Raw genomic sequence first — 22,854 nt, forward strand, 5'->3', positions numbered from 1 at the left:
AGGCGGGTGGCTCATGTGAAGTGGGGCCCATAAGGGGGTTCGGCCGAGATCCTAACCCATGGGATGTGAAGCCTGGGTTATGAGATAAATGGATTGATTTGCCATGCTCTATCAATTCGAGCTTTCAGAGCAAGTGGTTAATTGTCCGGTGATTAATATAGGGAAAGAATTGCTAGGACTATACATGACAAGATGATCTAGTGAGTCTGGTAAAAGGCAACGCAACCTCACACACAAAGTACTTAACCAACACATCAGGTAGCAGTTTCATGACAATTCTTCTATTTTATATTACTACTTAATAGTTCTAACTATATTACCTATCTATAAATATAAATAATATTTTTAATTATAATTATTAAATATCAAGTTGAGTCAGCCAGCTGAACATCAAGTCAAGTTGAATTTTTGGGTTTCCAAACAATGGGTGTGTTGGCCAAGCCACAAAATTGTTTTGATCAAACAATTGCTTCAGCCAAACAATCCATGCCATCCAGTTCATGGCCTCTGACGAGCATTTTGGAATGTCCCACCATCACTTTAGTGGGCCAGATCAAGATGATTTTTCGTTAAGTCTGATCAAATGTAATGAAGGTTAAGTGTTCTCTTATCTCTTGGTCTAATACAAGCCACTAATAAAAGAAAGACATCTCTTCTGCCCAACAAATCACCATTCCAGGATTGGGTTTTGAACACAAATGCATTGGTACAATCATGTAAAGACAGAAAGAAAAGATCAAACACATTAAAATCAAATTGATACAGACCAAATTTTCATATGGGTTTTAATGTTTTCACCCAATTGAGGAATTGGCATATACAAGCTTCAGTACTAACCTCAAATCTCAAGGTATTTAACTGCATATTAACGGAGGAAGTGGTGGTAAGCAGCCATCCTCCCCCTATATACACAGACATTCTCACAACCAAATACAACTGAATTATATATTTTAAAAAACACGAAAATCAGATCAAGATGCTAATATGACTTTATGTATGCATGGGGAAACAATCTTGGGAAGGTTGAGTTCTTCAACTTTACAATAATTGCATAGAAACCATAGCAAGGGATGTGTACCAAAGCCAAGCAGAAATACCTGAAAGAATGGTTCGAGTTAGATTGTCTGTAAAAGCAGACAAGGAATCCAAGATGGGGACATGAAACCATAATGATTACTTTTCTAACAATGTACACCTGTGGGTTCCTTTTTAGGGTTTAGTTTGGATAGCAAGTGGCAATCCCAATCATTAAATAACAGTCCATGGTGTGCCGTAATGGATGTTACAGGGCCAGAAAGGCCGTAACATAAAGGTAATGGTGGCAACCATTACAGGGTATGGCAGTTACAGAAAAAAATGACCCTTAATGGCCCATTATGCCCCTCATAAAGGCCGTAACAGTCGATTATGGGGCTGATACAGGTTTTTCGGGATTCTTTTTCAATAAAAAAGAGAGATCATAATGGCCATTACAGCCCGCATCGTAAAGGTAATGGTGGTGGCTGTTACCGTTACGGAATACCTTGCAACAGTCACCTCATATGGCCAGAGAGAGCCTACTATGGAATGGATAAAGTCAACGATTATGAAGTAAAATCCATGGTTTTCTTTGCAATCTAAATAAAAGAAAATGTCAAGGGAAATGTTTTCCTTTCCTGTGGATTCCAACTATCCAAACAACCTTGCAAGGAAAAACAAACTGGAAATAAGGGGACTGATATTTACCATAGAGGTGCCCAAGGAGTTGAGAGCTCAAGAAAAGGGTAAGGCCACCTACAAGAAGCATTGATAGATAACACCACATTAAACTCAGAATAGAGAGTGGAAATCCACTCATTGGGTTATGGAGATGTAGCGAAGCACCATCTATCTCGTAAGAACATAAAATGCTTACCATGTGAAACCGCACGCATGAAGAACCCATTGGAAAATGACATACAAACAGCTCCAAAGAACAAAGTACGCCAACCGAAACCATGGGAATGGCTAAAACCAAGAAGCGATTTTAGACTATAGATGCAGCAAGCAATAATGATTACTATACATGAACTTGTTGTTGCTGGTGTGATTCTTACCATGCTATTGAGAGCTGTGTCAAGGAGAAGAAACAAAGCATTGAGAACATGCATGCACCCCATTAACTGCCAAATAGGAATCATCAGTACATCAAAGGACGAGTAAAATTCGTGGGACGTGAAAAGTAATGAAACGGCATAACTACAGGGAAAGAAGAAGAAGAAGAAAAAGAAAAGAAAAAAAAAATGTAACTTCTACCAAAGAAAAAACACAAAACTATAACTTCTAGTGAGGTTTGGATAAGCTTTATTTATTGTATTTGTGGAAAGTAGTTTTTCCTATTCTTTCTCTTAGATGCATATCATATTTCATGTTTGCATCATCATCCATTGAAGAATATGAAAGCTTAACCGAAGCTAGAACAAATCCTTGGTAAGAAAGAATTCATTCCTGAAACAATCACAGCTTTATAGAAATAAACTTAGGATGGTTTGGATGGTCAAGTGAATTGAATTGTGAACATTCAGTTCAATCAAGAGGAAATGACAAAAGGCAGGTAGTACCACTCAAATTTACCACCACATCCTTCCAACTTGAAAATAATGTATTTGGAGGATATGGTTTCCGAGGAAATTACAATTTGGTTATTTCCACTTCATAAGACTCTTAATTGCAGCTCAATCCAATAGTGCATCCAAAAGCACCCTTGGGATGGCATTAGTGTCATATGAAGTTGAACAGAAATAGACTATTGAACAATTGAGCAATTTGAAGGTTATGAATGAAAAAACTTCCCAGAATTTATAACTGCTTTTGGTTGTTCCACCAATCTTGATGTAAAGAAAGACCTTTCAGCTCATGGTGAATTACAAGATCATTTTACGTTTTGAGATCAAAACAGCAGGTGATGGTATAAAGCAGCTCCAAGATATTGGCTTTCTGAGTTAGATGAAGCTATAACTCTTAGCTACATTTAATAGAAACTTAGGTAATTGCAAATACCCACACAAAATAATACATTTGCAAATAATCACATATTTATGAGGTCCCTCCTTTCATCTCTCTCTCTCTCTCTCAAATACACACACACACACACACACACACTCTCTCTCTCTCTCTCTCTCTCTCTCTCTCTCTCTCTCTCTCTCTCTCTCTCTCTCTCTCTCTCTCTCTCTCTCACACACACACACACACACACACACACACAAAAAGAAAAGGAGAGAAGAAAGGAGGAGAACGATTAAAAGGAAAGTTTATTTTTATTTTTTTTTCCTTCCTTTTCTTTTGTTTTTATTTTTCCTCTCCCCCCAGATTTGGGGAATTATCTTTGAGTCCATCCATGCAATCCTCACTGAATTTGATAGAGTCATCCAATCTGAAAACCTGGGTTTTGAACATCCAGGTTCAAATCATCATATCAAGGTTCAATGACTTAGTGACCCTAGCCATCGATTTGTTGGGCCTCAGGGAGGATGAACAATGGATGACAAATTCCAAGCTTGGAGAATCCTACCAATCCATATTTTGTTTTTTCAAAGAGAACCGATGCTATAATTCTTTTTAAACTGTCGAAGGCCACAAATTAAAGCAGTTTATGTTCTTCTCATGGAGTATAATTTTGTGGTATGTCCCATGTGGCCATTTTCGTCATTTTCCAATGGTTCCTAAGGGAAGTGATAAAAAAAAACTAGAGGAATATGGGAATTTGCAATAACGGCGATTTAACAAGGTGGTTATTTGCAATCCATATATGTTTTTATGTGGGTATTTGCAAATTCCCATTATTGATGTGAGAATGTGCAAAAACCTCTTATTTTAAATGGATCAGGTCTAGGTTAGGTATGAAAATTACAAGTGAGTTTTCATACAAATAATGTTCTAAAATAATTTCCTCCAAAACCTAAAATGCCTATTTCAATTTTCAACTTAGATGGGTTTGTTATTGAACATTGGATCTCATCCAAGGGCTCCTAATCTTCCACTTGTCCTTGGCAGTATTATTTAGTGAATCCAACATTTGCACTTCCCTATACTTATATTGATTAACTACTTTTCCTCGGTTTAGGTTCGGTTTGGGCTTAGGCCAGGTTGATTTTCAGAGGCCTCCGTCCCAACCCATTTAGTATTTGGGTTGAACTTTTGGACCTAGATCTGCTCCATGGGTCCAAATTCCGGACCCGGACGCACTTAATGTCAGGTCAAGTCCAATAACCCATCAAGCGAACCCAACCCATTCACACCCAGAATTAGGCACTAACAAATTTCTGCTATTATGGAAAGGAGAAATACTGACAATTCAGTAGTTGTAACTTTTCGTACTTAACATAGGTATAGATGAAGCCAAACCAATTTATGATGAAGTATTTAACCCTTTAGAAAAACCAAAGGGATGAAGAGAACAGAAAGCTCACCATATTCAAGCTGAAATGTTCGATTGAGAGAAATGGAACTATAAGACCCCAGAAAACGATGTCCGTTAGCATCGCAGCACCTGCACAAGTCTTTCAAATGAACAGATCGACTTTAGTATGAAAGTTCAAGCCAAATTCACCAGAAATCTCACCTAACAGCACCCAAATGATAAACAAGACTATATCACAGGTGGCAAGGAAGACTTCCTAATTGTGCACTTTGCAGCAATGCACTCCATAAGAAATCGAATAAATGAAATCTTGTACACGGTAGAAACTATCACGAACTAAAATAAAGCAGTGATGAGACTGTCACTCTGAATGCCCTGTGTTGAGCCTACAGCACTTTGGAAATGGAATCAAACAGTTTCGACCAACTAACCTGATATATAGATTGCATCAGATAACCCCAAAACCCAGCTCTTCGCTCGATCTCCTCTTGCTGATGACGGCTTTGCACTTTGATGGTACCCCTGATTTTATTTGTCCTGAAAGTTGCGGTTGTCGATTTACTTTCTGAATCTGTTTTCAAGAATCCACCACTTTCCTCATTCTCCATGAGATGGTTTGAATACATCCAGCATCCATGAGCAGATATCACAGTGCCAAGCTACAAACAACAATCATATATGTAAAACTGAAAATGCCTTGAAAATTGTATTAAGCTTCAAGTGAATTCATTTACCATTTTAGAAATAGACATTGCACATACAAATCCATTCCATTATCTAGATAATAAATACCTATGAATATCGCAGTGCTACTAGAAAAAAAAAAAACCGGCCTGATTGAATGCATACTCTTACAGAACAAAGAGAATGAAGAGCAGGACATACCGCAAAATAGACAATGACTAACGTAAAAGTCCACCTGCAGATCAGTTATCATTAAATTAGGAGAAGATCCTTGTCTACAAAGCATCTGATTTTGAATTTAGCTCCATTTCATATAAAAATAAAAGAAATATATACATATAATACTCGAAAAAATACACTATATTGCAAGAAAAATACATTATTGCACATTAAAAAAAAAAAAATACACTATACTGCAAGAACTTTTCTGTAAATTTTCAGTTACTGAGTATGCATCTCATGCATTTTCTAAATTGCTTATGTACATTGCGTTCGCGAGAATCTACTCTTCATTAGATGGTAAACTAGAGCACAAATATCAATTATAATCATCATGGTAGCCGACAACCATGCAGTATTATGGATGTCTAAGAGATTCTCTTGCTCTTACATTTATGGATGTCATTGTATCAAACACATCATATGCACTTAGGTTTCAAGCCATTCATGCACAGTACTAGATGATCTGTTGCTGATGGGCCCACATGGCTGAATTGGAAGGATGATGTGGAGCTTCCATCTGATAGGAGGCACAGATGGCACATTGGTTGAATGATCTCATCCATTCGATCAGTGGCCTAAAATTGCTCGTGGTCGGTCCATCAGTCTGATTTTTCTATAGTCGACCGTTGATGACAGAGATTATAAAATAGACGGTTCAGATAATCTGACTGTGTAGCCACTTGGCGAACACAACCACCTCCTCGTTATACAATGGCAGTTTCATTGGATAGCACATACACTTGCAGGTGGGTTCCACCTTTCTGGTAATCCAGACCGTTCATCTGGCGGGTCACACCATGGATAGAGTATGGACGGAAACTCTTCTCGCCGAGTAATCCCATCCATCTGATTGGTGAATTTTTCATGCTGCAGAACGCTAGGACTGTCGAATTAGGAAATTTTCTGCAGCATCGTTCATTTACAGTGGACCCAACCTGATGAACAGTCCAAATGACTGCCTGAAAGCGAATTCCAGAAATTCAAGCCCAGAATCTCTAATTCCAAAGCAAGATAGCGGGAATCAGTCTCACTGCGTGTAGAAATAGAAGACGAAAGCTCCATCGACGCTGACCATCTGATACAGCAACCACGACATGGAAACGAACGCCGTGGCCCGGTAGATCAGAAGCCATAAAGGATGGAGCTTTCTCCAGCACGGAATCCAGAGATCTAGGCCGTTCAAACGATCTCTCTTCCGTTTGGAAATCAGGACCATCGATGCCGCCGTCGGGACGATAAAGATTAGAGCGCAGACAGGAACCTGCCATCGGATCCAATACCCGAATCCTTCGTCCTCAGAACCGTCCATTTCGATGAGATTATGAACCCCAGAAATCCATTGACGGACGGAAAATTCCTAATTCGTAGGGAAGCCGTGCTGTATGTGTCGGGAAAAATCCATTGACGTATCTACGTAGGAAGCGGATTGCGTACTGAGTAAACTCTGTGGGGCCCACCATGGATGTATTTCTATTATCCACGCCGTCCATAAGTTTTTATAGATCACTTTATGGCATGATTCAAAGGTTAAAACTTTTCTAAAGGTCAGATGGACCACACCACAGGAAACAGTGAGAATAGTGATGTTTATTTATCATCTAATCTGTTCACAAGATCATAAAAACATGGATGAAGGAAATATATAAATATCAGCTTGATCCAAAACTTATATGGGCCCCAAGAAATTTTCAACAGTAAGCGTTCAATTCACACTATTTCCTGTGGTGTGATCCACTTTAGCTTTGTATATGCTTCAATTTTGGGTTCGTGCACTAAAATTATCTGGTAACATGGATGGACGGCATGGATAAAAGACATAAATCACGGTTGGCCCCACAGAGTTTACTCAACGTGCTGAGTGACTCAGTACCCGATCCGCTTCCATCTACGTGGTGTCAGGACTCTGTGGGGGCCACTGCGATATACGTTTTTATCCACACCGTCCATCCGTTTTTCCGGATCATTTTAGAAAAAGGGCCCAAAATTGAACATGTTCAAGGCTTAAGTGGACCACACCATAGGAAACAGTGGGGATTGAACGTCTACCGTTGAAATTTTCTGGAGGATGGATCCACAATGTGCGTACAGCTTTTCCGTTGGTGCCTGCTGCACGAAATATGGTATAGCCATCTTTCTACAGTACACGTGGCAAGTTATATACCAATCAGGTCTGTTCATCTGGCCATGTCATGGATGAATGGTTTTTTTAAAATATAATCTTATTAAATACTGAATTATTCAATTTTATACACTTTACCAACTTAATAATGACTGTTAAATAGTTAATTATCTGCCTTTGTTTTTTAAGGACAGCAATCAGATGAATATAAACGCTTCATCTACTTTTATTTTGAAAACATTTCCATCCATAGTAGGGATACGAAAATGGACGGTCTAGAATTATTATTTAATCATTGACGTGTACTTGTGAAGAGATGGATCTGCCGTATTTCAGTACTACGGCATCATCTCCCTATTTGAATTGCTTTTGAATTGACCGGAAAATCAAGGAAATACCGAACAACTAACCATCGTATTATATTTATGGGCGTAAAATGACAGAAATGGGCTCCCTACAAATTTGTAGATGGATAGAAATGACCGAGGGGAGGTCCGGACTCGTTAATCGTAATGCTTCGTAGGGGTATTTTGGTCACAACTGGCATGCGGCAGTTGACCGGTAGATGCGGAGATCGAAAGTGAATATCCACCACCAAACCAGACACGCGATAGGTGGGGGAGCGGATAAGGTGCGGCCCACCTTGATATTTATTCTATATCCACACTGTCCATCCGTTTCTATAGATAATTATAGGGAAATACCCGAAATATGAACCAGATCCATGTCTCAGGTGGACCACACCACAGGAAACTGTGGGAATAATGATTTCTACCGTTGAAACCTTCCTATGGACCACAGTGATGTTTATTTGTTATCCAACCTGTTCATAAGATCACATGGACATGGATGAATGGAAAAGAAAAAATCAGCTTGATCCAAAACTTCTGTGGCCCCCAATAATTTTTCAACGGTAAACATTCAATTCACACTTTCCTGTGGTGTGGTCAACTTGAGCTTTTGATATACTTCATTTTTTGGTAACAAGAACTAAAATTATCTTTTAAAATAGATGGACGGAGTGGATAAAATACATAAATCACTGTGGGCCCCACAGAGTTTACTGAGTACGCAATGTGCTTCATGCTAAAATTAGATTAGTTCAAAAATCCAAACCTCTGATTAATGGACGGTTCTTTGTTGGATTAGGACCGTTGGATATATTTCATTCTCGACTGTCCGATGAATGTCCACCAATCCAATATTCCCGTAATCAAATAAGCATATCATGTCAGGGTAGGGCCGAAAGTCCAGGGGGTTGGGTCGGGTTAGTGGTCAACCCTTACCCAACCAAAGGTTTCTATACCTCAACCCTAACCCAACCAATTGGGTTGGGAATTCTCAACCTAAGCCCAACTGAAGCGGGCTTGGTCGGGTTGATCGGGTGTATACATGCTAATATTTTCATTATTATATTAGTTTATTATATTTCAATATACGACTTACTTTTTGAATCTATAATTTTATTAATTACATATGTGATTATTCATCATAAAGAACTTTATTTTATTTTTATTTTTTTTTAAAAGGTAAAATATAAGACAAATACTTTAAAAGCCATGTAGCATAGCACCCAATCTATTTGGGAGAAAGAAATTCGGCTTATCTTGTTAGCTTGAGTCCTTAAAAATGACGTGGACAAATGAGACCTGGCATCACTAGTATATCTTTGACACAAACGATCCACACTCAATTATAATTTATAAGTAACTTATATATTGATCGGGTTCAGGTTGAGGTCTCGGGTTGCCTGACCCAACCTATCGGGTTGGTGTTTGTATAGCCCAAACTTGAAATCAGACCTGATATATCTTGCCCAAGCCCAACCTAATGTCGGGTTGGTCACGAGTCAGTCGGGTCAAACCTGCCCACAGTCGGGCTAAACCTGCCCAACTTTCAACCCTATGTCAGAGTATTATCCGCAACACTCTGCCAGAGTATCTAAGTATTGCTCTCGTGTCGGTACCCAAGCAGTACTACTGTGTTGGTGTGATTCTCGCAGGAGAGACTGAAGAGGGTATCCGTGATACACGTGACCAAGATCCACACCATCCATTGGGTGGATCCATCATGGATTAAACATTGCCCCCAATATCAACCCTGATCAAATAATCACTACCGTTCAAATAAGGGCCTAAAATGGTCATTTTGCCACAGTGGGTTCCACCTATCCAATGGTGTCCGTTGATATTATCTACCATCAACACATTCAGGAGAAAAGGAGCAATGATCACATACCTTGGAATGAATGGTAATCGTCCTACATTCAAGCTCTGTGGGACCCACTAGTAATGTGTATATGGAGAATCCAAACTGTGAATCTGCCGTTCCTCCTCATCTTCACCGTACAATCCAAGAACCATCCCGAGCGAAAACTCAGGTGGGACACACCACAGGGATATATGTACAATCATTTCTATTCACTTGTTGGAACAGCACCTGATCAATGTGCTGGACGACATATAGACAACAAGGTGAACCCCACATTCCATCTGCCCTCCCCAATATCCTACGCATTTCCCTTCCTCGTGGCCCACCCAAGCTACGTATCAGGCTATATTTTAACATCCAGACCTAAGATGGGATGGATCATCTAATGAACGTGTTGGATGGCACTCACACATCAAGGTGGGCCCCACAAAGCTCGAAAACATGAGATCATTCCCCATAAAGAAACATATGTTAACCTACGGCTAAGATGATCGAACGAACGTACTCGGTGTAGTAGACAAAGATGCTGGTATCGTAGCGTAAGATGTCCCACGCCAGAAAACCGACCAACACGATGCAAGAAGCTCCGCGAGTCGCCAGGAGCCATATAGGGTGGACCCCACTCCAGCAAGTCATCCACAGCTGAGTGGACCCCAAGTGGCCACTTGGTGTGTGGCCCACCAAATCATCACCATCCGTTCGATCCACCAACAAGCTCTCGTACTTGGTGCCGCCGTCCAACTTCCCGGCGGCCTCCCTTTGCCGGAGCACCCACAACGAGCCGAAGATCGCGCCGGCGATTATGCCGAAACAGATGAAGTCGTACCAATAGACCACTAGTGCCATGGTCCACCAGATGGACGGTGATTAGAGCTAGAGATGGAGATGATCAACTGATCGGATATGCATTTGTGGTATTTATCTAGTATGTTTGGTGATAGAGAATTTCAGGTGGATGGTCACACATGGGGCTGGTAGTTTTGACTGATTGGTGATTGAATCACGTTGAGATTCTTGTTGCCCATTTGTTAATGGAAGTGCGACCCTTACCACGAGCCCCATCTTCATGTATGTATTGTGTATCCACACCGCCCATCCATTTTTCCATATCATTTTAGGGCATTATCTTAATAAATGAAGCAGATCCAATTATCAGGTGGACCATATCATGAGAAACAGTGGTGATTGACCATTAATGAGCCACGAAAGTTTTGGATCAAGCTGATATTTGTTTTTTTTTTTAACCTTTATCTAGCTCATGTGACCTTATCAACAAATTGAATGGTAAATAAACATTACTTAAACATTAATGTGCTTCCTGATAAGTTTTTAACGGTCAGTCACTGTTTCTTATGGTATGGTACACCTGATAACTGGATCTACTTCATTTTTTGGATAATGCCCTGGGAAAAATGAATGAATGACATTGATACATGATGCACACATCAAGGTGGGCCCCATGGTAATCCCATGGTAAGGGCCGCACACCTCACCTAATCATCTCTCTCGACTGAAATTGTAGGACTGTCGGACTGGCCAAGCTAAAACATTGTATGTTAGGCCTATGATTTTCCAGGTCTGGTCCCTTTACCCGCAAATCTTATCCCATCCCACCTAATTCCTTCTAATCCCACCGCCCAAACACGCCCTTAGTGATTGAAACGCATTTTTACCATATATCATGCATGATGGGCCACACTTAATGAACAGAACAGATCTTATACAAAATGACATGAGCCTGTTTGTTTTGGCCCAGTCCAGATGTGGGCCTTAGCATCACTTTGCGGGCATGGCAGTGTCAGCCTGGCACTGCGTAGGCGGATTTTGATGGTCTGCACTTCTGTTTTGCCTGCGCAAGAGCAGTTGCAGTGATAGCAATCAAAGCTTTCTTCCTCCCTTTTGCTACTGTAGAACCGTTATAGATGACAGGTGAGATGGGAATGGCTTCACTGTCGCTTTCCATGGACGGCGTCAAGTGTTGATACTGTGATTTGGATGTTCTCACTGCTGCTTACATACAAAAGCAAACATCAAGTGTTGATACTGTGATTTGGATGTTCTCACTGCTGCTCACATACAAAAGCAAACAACGTTGGAGACTTTGGATACAGCAGGGGACTCTCCTGTACCAAAGTCAGAGTAGGCAATCTGGGCCTAATAGAACTTAGGATTTTTATGTGGTTTGTATATGACTCTTGCCATGGTCCATTTAGGGTTTGAAACCAATTTTTCTTTTGGTCATAGATCACATATGGGGACACTTAATGAATGGCTCAGATCTTGCACAAGAGTAGATTTACATATCATTTTAAGGTATGATCCCATAAATGAAGCATATCAAAATCTTAGGTAGACCCTAACACAGGAAATAGTGGTGACTAAATACAATCCATTAAAAACTTATTGGGGCAACTGTCAAAAAAAATAAAAAATTCCATCCAATTTGTTGATAAGGTTACAAAGATCCTAATTGACGGACTAAACAAATATCAGCTTATCCAAAACTTTTGTAGCCCACAAGAAGTATTCAATGGTCATTCACCACTGTTTCATTTTGTGTGGTCCACCTGAGATTTGGATCTTCTTTATTTTTAGCATCATGAGCTAAAATGAAATTTCAAAATGGATGAATGGTGTAGATGTAAGGAAAATACATCAAATGGTGTGGTATTTGACTAATAAGATTGTATGATGCGACAGATCAGCAGAGTGCCAACACAGATTCTCTCTCAAATGCTTTCCAGGAAGTTCTTGCTCAAGGATGCTGAGTGGGGCAGCCAGCGCTATGTTTGTGTGAAATCGACCTAGTCCATCCACACCTTGATCCATAGTAAGTGGTAGATTGAGTGAAAGATAACTCGTTTCAACACTGAGGTCTTGGTATCGATTCCCTAGTGGGGGTGGCTAACACTGAAGTGTGAACTAAGAGTGGGTGTACCAACTAGGGGTGCACATCTAACCGTTGGAACCGTATAACCGGACCGGAATCGTTGGATCGGTCCAGTTTGGTCTGGTTATAGGGTGCTAATGGTCCAGTTTCGGTTTCCAAATTTTTTGAATCGTTGATTATAGATCGGTTCCGGTTTAGGGTCCTGTAGAACCGAACCGAACCGTTGATCCGAACTGTTAACCGAACTGTAGATCCGAACCGTGATAGGAACCGTAGATCTGAACCGTCGATCCGACTTAGTTTAAAAATAAAAAATAAAAATTTTAATCGCCCTACCCCTACCCTCTCTCTCTCTCTCTCTCTCTCTCTCTCTCTCTCTCTCTCTCTCGCCGTATCTGGGTGCTGCTGCGGCACCTGCAAACCCCATGCGTATTGCTCTCCTCTTTGACTGTGATGGAGTGCTCGTTGACACTGAGAAGGACGACCATCGCATATCCTTCAATGACACTTTCACTGAGGTACGATTATTAGTTTTTTTTTTCTTTTTCTGTTGAAATGGGTTTTCATTTTTATTGGTTTCTCTTTTTCATTTCTTTATTCGTCCCATGCGCCAGTTCCGGTTCGGTTTCAGTTCCATTCCGTTTTTCACGGTCCGGTTCCGGTTCCGATTCTAGGGTACTAACAGTCCGGTTCCGGTTCCAAAAATTGTAGAACCGTTACGAACGGTTCGGTTCCGGTTTCACCCCAGAACCGGACCAAACCGACCCGTGTGCATCCCTAGTACCAACAAGCTAACCTAAAAAAAAAAAAACCCAGTCCATCCAATTTACCAGCTCATTTTATAACATGCGAGTAAAAAATGATGTGGATAATTATAACGCCCTGGAAATTGGGGGTTGTGTATACACTCGACTCCCAAGTTTCCGGGTATCACTTATGCTAATTTTTACTAATTTACGTTTAATCAGGTTTAAATGTGCAGCATGAAACTTCCTGGAACATGAAACATAAGCACAACTGGTCTACTGAAATAGAAGAGGTCAATATATATATATATATATATATATACACACACACAAGTCCAAAGGAATGTAAATGAGTCACTCAAGGCATTGCCTAACAAAATCACAAAAAATGATAAGTCCAAAAAGAATGATAAGCTGAGTCCAACACCCAGCGATCCAAATCCGTCTACTAGGCCGATGGGGAACTGTCCATCAGCTGGAAGTATGACAGCTCATCTTCCTCCTCAAGACTAGCTCGCACCGCCAGGCTCCTCATACTCTGCATCACCTGCATTTACGGACGAGTCTGGTTGGTGTTTTAAAACACCGTCTCAGAGTGAGAGTGAGTGATCAACTCAGTGGGTGCTATTAGTCTTAAGTTGTAACAAACATCAATTATATTATGAATTTAATGAAAGACAATACATTCATAAAATCCTAACTAGTCTTATTAATGTATGTGTATGTATTATGATATAATGCATGCCCTCGCAATGATACTCCCTCAAGCGACTCCATTTAACGTTCACGCATGACCAACACTCCCTCATTGCAGCCTCAACTGCCGAGTCGCCAAAACCTAACTAATGCAATGCATGAACCATGTTAACCGAGTATTTAGTTAGTTCAGTTCATCCAGCAAGTTGGAAAAACTGGTATACCACACGTATCAATACCCTCAACTAGTTTCGAGGCCAAGGCCCCTCAACGTGCAAGGCTAGGACCCCGCGATCCTTGATCTCGTCGGGTTCCCCATTCCCGACTTCAAGCATATGGGGAGTGCTGAGAAAAGAGGTTGCTCGTGGTCACTACGGGGAGGCTCGTCAACCCAGTGTAGGCTGACAGCTCAGACATAGTGTTCCATTCTACCATGCTCGGCTCACGAGTTGGTGGACCGGTTTCAGTTTGGTTATCAATGGATTACAGTGGTTAAAGGGTGTTTCAAGTTCCATATATACGTGAGCAGACAGGGTTAATAAATAAGGTGAGTCAGTAAGTAAACTAGATCACGCGGGTTTAGGCGAGCGTGTGACAGACGACATCGGGTGCGAACGACCCATGTAGTCTAACTACTGTCGCCTACACGCACCCGCCCAAATCCATGGGTTTAGCCTCAGGATAGTCCTACCAACCAGACTATCTTCACCCTCCTCATATTCCTGACCGACCTAAGGGTTTTGGTGGTAATCCTTAACATGCCAACAATCAGGGTTATCAACTAGCATATGCAATATCATGCATTCATATTTCTCGACATAAACTTAGATTTTCCTACCAAGCAAAGCTAACAAAGTTGTAAAATAAAGGTGCATGTGTGTTGTGTAGGTTAGTGAGGAAACTAAGTAATTTCATATATATCATAGGAACAAAGTGAACAAGGGTTAATGAACCATACATGCTATAAGGTAACATCATATACGAATCAACAAGACACGAACATGCAAGCATCAAATTTATTCCCAATCATTTGAGAGACAACAAACATTCCATAACTATTCTATGTTGATTGAGTGGATACACAAATCAAACAAGACCTGGACATGCAATCAATAATTTATACCCAATCATGTGAGCAATAATAAACATTTCATAACTATTCCATGTTGATTGAAAGGATCATGGTAAGATCTTTCCTAGATTCTCTCTAGATCCTCCAAATACACAATCCAAGCAATCAAAATCATTAGACTCATACTAAAATTGGTGCTAGGCCACCTAAGGTTAATAGTCCGCACCTATGGATCGTTGAGATCTCGAAAACGACCTAGAAACGCCGAACTCAGAATCGATCGGCTAGAATCCTAAGACAATGTACTTGTATGTTAGAATCACATGCAAATCCACCCTCAACATGAGGGGTTTCCAAAAAGATGACCGATGTACCTTCCCAAACGGCGGAGAGAGGTTCTCCCGGTTGTGGATGCGGAATTTTCTTATGGGAGAGGTAGATGTTTGTAAGATGGAACTCCTTTGGGCCCCATTTCGATCTAAGGTCCACCTTCTCTCCCTTAGGTTGTTGGAGTAATGAGGGAGTTATGAGAAAAAGGCCTTAGGGCTTTATTTCCTAAACTTGGGCCCTTTGGCCTTAAGTTTCCACAAATTCCCATAATGGCCCTCTAGGACTCCCTATAGGCTTTGGGGCGGCCTTATCACCCCCCTTGGCCACTAAATTTGATATGTAGGTGTCTCATGGCCCAATGAGGGGCCATGCAAAATTTGAAGGCAATCGGATACGAGATTTTATCATATGGCTCCGATCTTTAAATGGTCATACGAGGCCCATTCTGATTGTTGGGGCAGTTCTGGTAGCCCTATGACCATGAAACTTATAGGATAGGTCCTTCATGGCCTGATGAAGGGCCATGCAAAATTTAAGAGCGATCGGATGTGGGGTTTAATTGTACGGGTCTGATTTGCGATCAACGGTCACCGTTCCATGATCGGGTCCCAGATTTTGTGGACGGGCGTAAAAAAAATACATTAGACCTTCACCATACATGTGAAAGAGATCCGATGGCTAGAAAGCCTAGTATCTCAGTTTTATTTACAAGTGTCAGATTTCAATTCTGGCCTTGGGTGAGTTGCGGTTGATAAATGCCGCTGGGACGGCGTGGATAATTAATTTCTGGGTGTCCATTGAGTCCGTGGTCCGTGATGGACCACAAGCCCAGTGAGATCTTTGGTTCCCTAAACTTTTAGATTTTTTCTGACCTTCCTTGGTCGACGCATGGCTCGCACGGGCTATTGCTAAGTGCAAACATGCTATTTGGCTTGACGGCTCGCACTTGGTCCAATCAAGACCAGACTGGTCTACTCTACTGGGCTAATCCTAGGTTAATTTACTTATGGTATCCCACTATGAGTTGTTTAACCGAACGGTTCTGTGGCAAATCCTACGTGGACGACTCAGGACATTGTTCTGTTTTAGACATGACATTACAATAATAAACTTAAGTGGTCCAAACTAGAGGGAAATTTGGGAAAATAAATTCCTATAGTTGAAATCTTCATTTGCTTCATGTTGATGTTTATATGTCATCCAAACCCTTTATAAGGCCATTCTCACTGGGATGAAATGAAAACATAATAAATTTTATCTTGGTACAAAACTTTTATATGGCCATAAGAATGTTTCAACTGTTCTCACTTAATCCCCACTATTTTCTCTCGTGTGGACCACTTGAGTTTGGATCGACCTCATTTTTGGTCGAATAAACTAAAATAAGCTTGCAAAATGGATAGACGGGGTGGGTTTCTCATAAACATCTTGGTGGGCCCCACCCAACATCCTTGCACAGGAATCAAATAATGGTGGAGCCAATTGTGATGTTTGTGAGTTGCCGAATCAAATCATGTCGTGTTGTCACAACACCACAGGGGTGATGAGGGCCTAACTATGTAATCCGTGTCCGGTTCTCACATGTAATCCAATCCATTCATCACGTGAGCCTCATAAGGATGCTGGGACACACTGAACTCAAGCTAGTGCAACTTTTAAGTGGACCACAACAAGTGGATATATAGGTTTAGGTGCGATTGGACATTGCTCCCTACAGTTTGTCCAGGGGCAGCTCAACATTTTTGGGGTGCTTAGGCCAGTCATAAAAATGAAGCCTTTTAGTTTAGAAAAATAATGTTAGAATTTAATTTTTTGAGAATTTAATTAGCAATAAAGTAGATAGTTGTGGTTCTAGGTTTTAGGAGAAGAATTTATTGAGACTGATATTATTATTTTGAAAAGAAACGATAGAGTTAGACTGTTATTATTGATTAGTTTTTAGGATTTATTTTTTATTTTCAATTTCAAATTTGTAAACCAATTTTTAAATGTTCCTATTTTGTAGGCCTTTCAATAAGGTTTATTTAAAAAAATTTAGGCTTTTTTTTTTCTTCTTAATTTTAATTTTGCTACAATATAGGACCTTCGTAATTAATAAATTTTAATTTTGCTTAATATAGGGCTTTCATAATTAGGGGGCCTTAGGTGATTGCCTCACCTGCCTACCCCTTAGAGCCACCCCCGGGTGTGTCCCTCCTTAGTTTTTGACAGTGATAAATTTCTAGATGTTCCGCTTTCACAAGTAGATGCATAAGATTCATGGTCTAGATTCCACATACGTCACGGGTGGGCCTCAATTCGATTGCATGTGATCATTCCCCAAGTACCAATTAGATGATGGTTCATAGGGATGTAAATGAACCGAGTTTGATCGGTTAGCTCGCTCGACTTGACTCGAAAAAGCTCATTTCAACTCAGTTCAAAACTGAGTTCAAGCTGAGTTGAACTGATTTTTTGCGCTCGAGAAAATTTCGAATCAAGTTTGAGCTTGCTCGAGCTCGGCTCAACTCGGATTGAACCCAACTCGAATCGAACTCAAGTCGAACAAATTCGGTGACTCGGTTACTTTGATATTGATATTGCTCACCAAGTGTTTGATGAAATAACTCAATAAAGTGTAGCCAGAGGTAAGGAAGGTATGCATGTGAAACAAATACTCTTTTTTTTCTTCTTAATTTTTATGTTGCTTAGAAGATGTTTAATAAAATATATGTATCATTATTATTGTTTTACAAGTGTAGTCCATGTATTTGTGAATATATCGGACAAGTGAACGAGTCTCTATCTTGGCTCGAATTGGCCTAAGATGCTTATTAAATTGAGACTAGCTGGCAGGCTCGAGGACTGAGCTGAGCCAAGTTCGAGCTGGGGTCATCAAGTGGCCAGCCAAGTCAAGCTGTGCCCAGCTAGACTTGGTTAGACTCGAGTACACCTCTAAGTTCACAGCTCAAAAATGCACCGAATGGGCAATGGTAAACGCTCTTTCATAGCAGTATTTCTACTGAATGTGGGCTGTTGGATGGACCCTCCATGATGGGACGTGATGAACGGTGGCGATGAGGTTGAAATAAACAACAAATTGCATACTTTATTAGGTCCCATACGGTAGGTGGGGTTGAGGCATTAATGAAGGGCAGAAATTAAATCACATGACTATATCACGTACATGTGCATTTATGGGAGCACGTAGAAGTACGTGGGCCACTTTTCAAATCTTGACCTGAATCAAATCTCAGATAAATGCATAGAGAATCCAAGTGGTGGACCGCGCCACAAATGCTGACGTGGCATACGTGTGCAATATCCCGTGCGATCATCATATGGGCCACATTCATATGACGAAAATGGACGGTTGGAATGAAATCATCAACAACCTAGGTTCGATTTACATGTGCAGCCCAACTAATAAGTTTATCATTTTCATTTTTAACCGTCCGATAAATGCCCAAAAATCTGATAGTCAGATAATAAAATAAGCTTAATATTCCATTCATCACATATCTAAACCTAGACCCATAATTTGGACGTTTTAATTTAAACAATTTGGATGGCACGTATGCAATTTCTAAGTAATTTCAAGCGCCTGAGTATCATCCAACACATTGCTTAGAGTAACAAGACAACGCTACCCTACGGACAGATTTATTTATAAAATTACAAAGCTGCCATTGTCCTTTCCCATCTACGCATTAGCACGTGGGACCTCATCGCTTACGATGTGCACGGACACCACACACACAAGAACTTCTACCAACCATCTCTACTAGAAAGAAAATGCTGCAGTAGTACACTTCCCACCACACGCGCCGATGCTTGAGATCCCAGCCGCTCATCAGATGGGCCACACGGTCTAAGAATCCTGTGGCTAAAAACCAAAACGGTCAGTCCATCAGGTGGGCCACACGGTCTAACAAAAACCGTACGTCCATCTCTTTTCTAAACGTGCGCCCCATCAGATAAGTGGACCAGCGCGATTCTTTCGCGTGGGGGACCCAATGGACCACATGATGAACGGCTGAGATCTTTAACACTGGCATGTATGGCCTCTCCTCTCATTCGAATGAGAAACAGTTATTAACGACACTAAATCCACCGTCCAAAACGAGATTATGGCCACTAACGAACGGTGATTCATCAGAAGCGAGGAAGAGAGCGGCCTGGGCCACATGCCTCGGTTTCAACACGACCCCCTTCAAGTTAGACAAGGATCCGTAATGCTCCTCCATCTTAATCGGGTCCCGACCCGTACACGTCATCGGCGTGGCCAGCGCGAACGGTGAGATGCAATTGACTTTAATCCCATACTTCCCGAGCTCCGCAGCCGTTGATCTCACGACGCCCACCAGCGCATGCTTCGATATCGTGTACGCGTGCGGAGCAGACCCTCCCAACACCGCGGACACGCTCGCGGTGCATATGATCGAGCCACGTGTCTTCCTTTCCACCATGGCACGTGCCGCATGCTTGATCGTGGCGACCACCCCACGTACATTGATGGCCATGGCATTGTCCAGAGCGCCCATGTCCAGTTCCATGATACCGTTGAGTGGGCCACCGATCCCCGCATTGCTGAACATCACATCCAGCCGTTCATACTTCTCTAGAGCAAGATCAACGGCTCCCTGCACTTGCTTCTCGTCCCTCACGTCGCAATGTACGTAGCAGGATCGATCTGGACCGATAGAGACCACGACCTGATGGCCCAGTTCATCTTGGACGTCGGCGATGATGACAAGTGCACCGTTCTCAGCAAATAACCTCGCGGCGGCCTCGCCGATCCCGGAGGCTGCCCCGGTGATGATGGCCACCTTGCCCTCCAACCTATCATGGAAAATGAACGGTGATTAGGCAACATGGGGTAGATGGTAGGAAGGAATGGCCCTAGGAAGAAAATAGCATACCTGAGCTGAGACATGGACGGTGGTGGTTTGTCGACAAGCTGTGATTCCAACCGAAGGAGAGAGCACTACTCATTCCTGGTCTGTGGGTACTCTCTCTTATATAACCTTTCAGAAGCGAGAAAAGCTTTGATACTCTGGCAGATGGATGAAACGCAGGCACTTAAAAATTTAAGAGTCATTTATTAAAATCCGCCTATTTATAAAACCCACCTATTTTTAAAAGAATCCGCCCTCCTTTTACCTCCTGCCCCGGTAACATACTCCTACGCGGTTCTAAAATCGTTTTGCTAAAAATTTAATTATGTTTACATGTTTTGCCTAATCATTCTATGGCATGAGCCCAAAAATGAAGTAGATATAAAGTAGGGGTGTACACAAACCGAGCTAGCTCAGTTAGCTCGCTCCACTAGACTCGAAAAAGCTGGATTTGACTAGTTTCGAAACTGAGTTTGAGCTGATTTTTTGAGCTCAGAAAATTTTCAAATTGAGTTCGAGCTTGCCCAAGCTTGCCTCGACTCAAATCAAACCAGTCCGATGACTCAATTACTTTGATATTGATGTTGCTCACTAAGTGTTTGATGAAACAACTCAACAAAGCATAGTTGGTGGCGAGGAAGATATGTATATGAAACAAATACCATTTGTTATTTTTAGTTTTTATGTTGCTTAGAAGGTGTTTGATGAAATACCTGTAAAATGTTGTTGTTTTATATACGATGAGATTTTGAACGTGTAATCCATGTGTTTGTGAAAATGTTGCTCAGGTGAACACAGCTTGAACTGGCCCGAACCGTTGACCGAACCACGATGTGCTAGCCAATCAAGCTTGAGGATTGAGCCGAGCCAAGTTTGAACTGGGGTCAGCTAGTGGCCAAGCCAAGTCAGAGCTGATGCCAGCTTGACTCGGTGTACACCCCTAATATAAAGCTTAAGTGATCCACACAACAGAAAACAATGAAGATTGTATGCCAGCCATTGAAACATTAGGGTGGTATAACCTTTGGATCAAGCTAATATTTTTGCTTTCTAAATTCATCCAATGTTAATGAACTTATGAATAGCTGGGCCACCTTATGAATGGTTTGGATTGCATATAAACATCACTTTGGAGCTCATAAGGTTTGGAGAGGTAGGCAGCTTCTTTCCATTGTTTCTATCAGTGCAGCGTACTTGAGTTTCCAGTATGTCTGATTTTTGTTCTCATGTCTTAACATGATCTTTTAAAATGAATGGACGGAGTGGATTTCTCCTATACACAACGGTGGGCCCTACTTACAATGGGCCCATACCTCATTCAAACAATCGTGGCCAATCCAACACAGTGCTGTCCTGAACGTGAGGCCCACCCAGATGTATTTTCCTAGTATCCATGCCCGCAGGCCATTTTGAAAACTCATTTTAGGGATAGATCCAAAAAATGAAGCAGATACAAATATCAGTTGGACCACAGTACAAGAAACAGTGGTAATCAGTAATTAAAAACTTTTTGTGGGCTATAAAAGTTTTGGATCAAGCTGATATTTGTGTGGTATCTTCATTTAGTCATTTTTAACCTTATCAACGGGTTGGATTGAAAATAAACATTCTGGTGCCCCTGAAAATTTTAATGGTATGGATTCAGCAAGGGCTGTTTCCTCTCATGTAGTCCACGTAAGATTTGAATATCCTTCATTTCTGGCATATTCCCTAAAACTAGCTGCAAAAATGGATTAATGGTGTGGATGTAAGGAAAATGTAAGGAAAATGTATTAGGGATCCACCGAAATGGTCCCAAGGTTAGGGAGAGGATTGCCTGGGTAACTCGGTTGGCAAACTCCGTGGGGCACCATAAATTATGTGTTTTATCCACTGTCAGTCTTTTTTACCAGATAATCTTAAGGTTTTAGCCTAAAAATCAAACACTTGGTGAGTGTAACATCCTGGATTTTCACTGTTTTGGATTTCCAAAAATCCATCATTTTTTTTTAAAAATTTAATTAACCTAAATATTACTTAATAACCATTAGCACTTAATGTTAGTGTATACAGGGGTGGTACCAGTAAATAACCGCACCAGTCTGATTAATCAGCTGTAGGAAGCCAATGAATCCGCCCGATCACTTGAACATCAGGTGTAGTGTAATGACCCGTTGAACCAGAACAATGTCTTGGGGCGTCCATGAAGGATTTGCCACAGGACCGTTCATTTAAGCTACTCGTAATGAGGTATCACAAATAAATTAGACCAAGATTATCCCAATTGATTAGGCCAGACGGGTCCTGATAGAACCTGATGCGGGCCTCCAAGCTAGATAGCCGTTTACACCTAGCGATAGCCCGTGCGGGCTATACCGCGACACGAGAAGGTTAGAAAATTAAAAAAATTTAGGAGAGCATAGTTCTCATTAGGCTCGGGGACCATCGCGGACCACGGACCCAGTGGACACCCAGAAGTGGAATCTGACACTTGCCAGATGCGCTCCACTAATGCCCGAATTAGAATCTGACACGAGTAAATAAAACTGAGATGTAAGATACGGATTTCTTCCAAATTTACGATAAAGGTCTAATGTATATGTCTACGCCCGCCCACAAAATCTGGGTCTCGATCGTAGCATGGTGACCA

At 41.3% G+C, this 22,854-nt stretch overlaps 2 protein-coding genes across 3 annotated transcripts; both read right to left on the reverse strand.

The window, feature by feature from the left end:
• Nucleotides 1-717: 717 nt before the first annotated feature.
• Nucleotides 718-10,512, reverse strand: LOC131231229 (uncharacterized). Of its 2 annotated transcripts, none has more exons than XM_058227360.1 (8): nucleotides 10,120-10,512; nucleotides 5,264-5,297; nucleotides 4,810-5,037; nucleotides 4,428-4,517; nucleotides 2,076-2,141; nucleotides 1,895-1,986; nucleotides 1,726-1,773; nucleotides 718-1,097 (listed from the first exon to the last, which is right to left on the reverse strand). In XM_058227360.1, the coding sequence occupies exons 1-8, from the start codon at nucleotides 10,458-10,460 to the stop codon at nucleotides 980-982; spliced, it is 1,017 nt and encodes a 338-aa protein (XP_058083343.1). In that variant the 5' UTR covers nucleotides 10,461-10,512; the 3' UTR covers nucleotides 718-979. The 2 variants fall into 2 exon arrangements, with proteins under 2 accessions (XP_058083343.1, XP_058083344.1); XM_058227361.1 differs by lacking the exon at nucleotides 10,120-10,512 and adding an exon at nucleotides 6,316-6,711.
• Nucleotides 10,513-18,802: 8,290 nt separating this feature from the next.
• Nucleotides 18,803-20,403, reverse strand: LOC131231419 (short-chain dehydrogenase reductase 3b-like). The gene is made up of 3 exons (XM_058227590.1): nucleotides 20,250-20,403; nucleotides 19,305-20,169; nucleotides 18,803-19,241 (listed from the first exon to the last, which is right to left on the reverse strand). The coding sequence occupies exons 1-2, from the start codon at nucleotides 20,261-20,263 to the stop codon at nucleotides 19,401-19,403; spliced, it is 783 nt and encodes a 260-aa protein (XP_058083573.1). The 5' UTR covers nucleotides 20,264-20,403; the 3' UTR covers nucleotides 18,803-19,241; nucleotides 19,305-19,400.
• Nucleotides 20,404-22,854: the final 2,451 nt, after the last annotated feature.

Source organism: Magnolia sinica, chromosome 17 (genome assembly GCF_029962835.1).
Source record: "Magnolia sinica isolate HGM2019 chromosome 17, MsV1, whole genome shotgun sequence".
NCBI classification, from domain to species: Eukaryota; Viridiplantae; Streptophyta; class Magnoliopsida; order Magnoliales; family Magnoliaceae; genus Magnolia; species Magnolia sinica.

What these genes read in the sequence shown, in the direction of transcription:
- LOC131231229 (XM_058227360.1), bottom strand. Translation starts at nt 10,460, where the DNA reads ATGGCACTAGTGGTCTATTGGTACGACTTCATCTGTTTCGGCATAATC. An exon ending in TAGTCATTGTCTATTTTGCG is followed by an intron (nt 5,038 to 5,263) that starts GTATGTCCTGCT and finishes TGTTGTTTGTAG; the next exon opens with CTTGGCACTGTGATATCTGC. An exon ending in AACATTTCAGCTTGAATATG is followed by an intron (nt 2,142 to 4,427) that starts GTGAGCTTTCTG and finishes CCTATTTGGCAG; the next exon opens with TTAATGGGGTGCATGCATGT.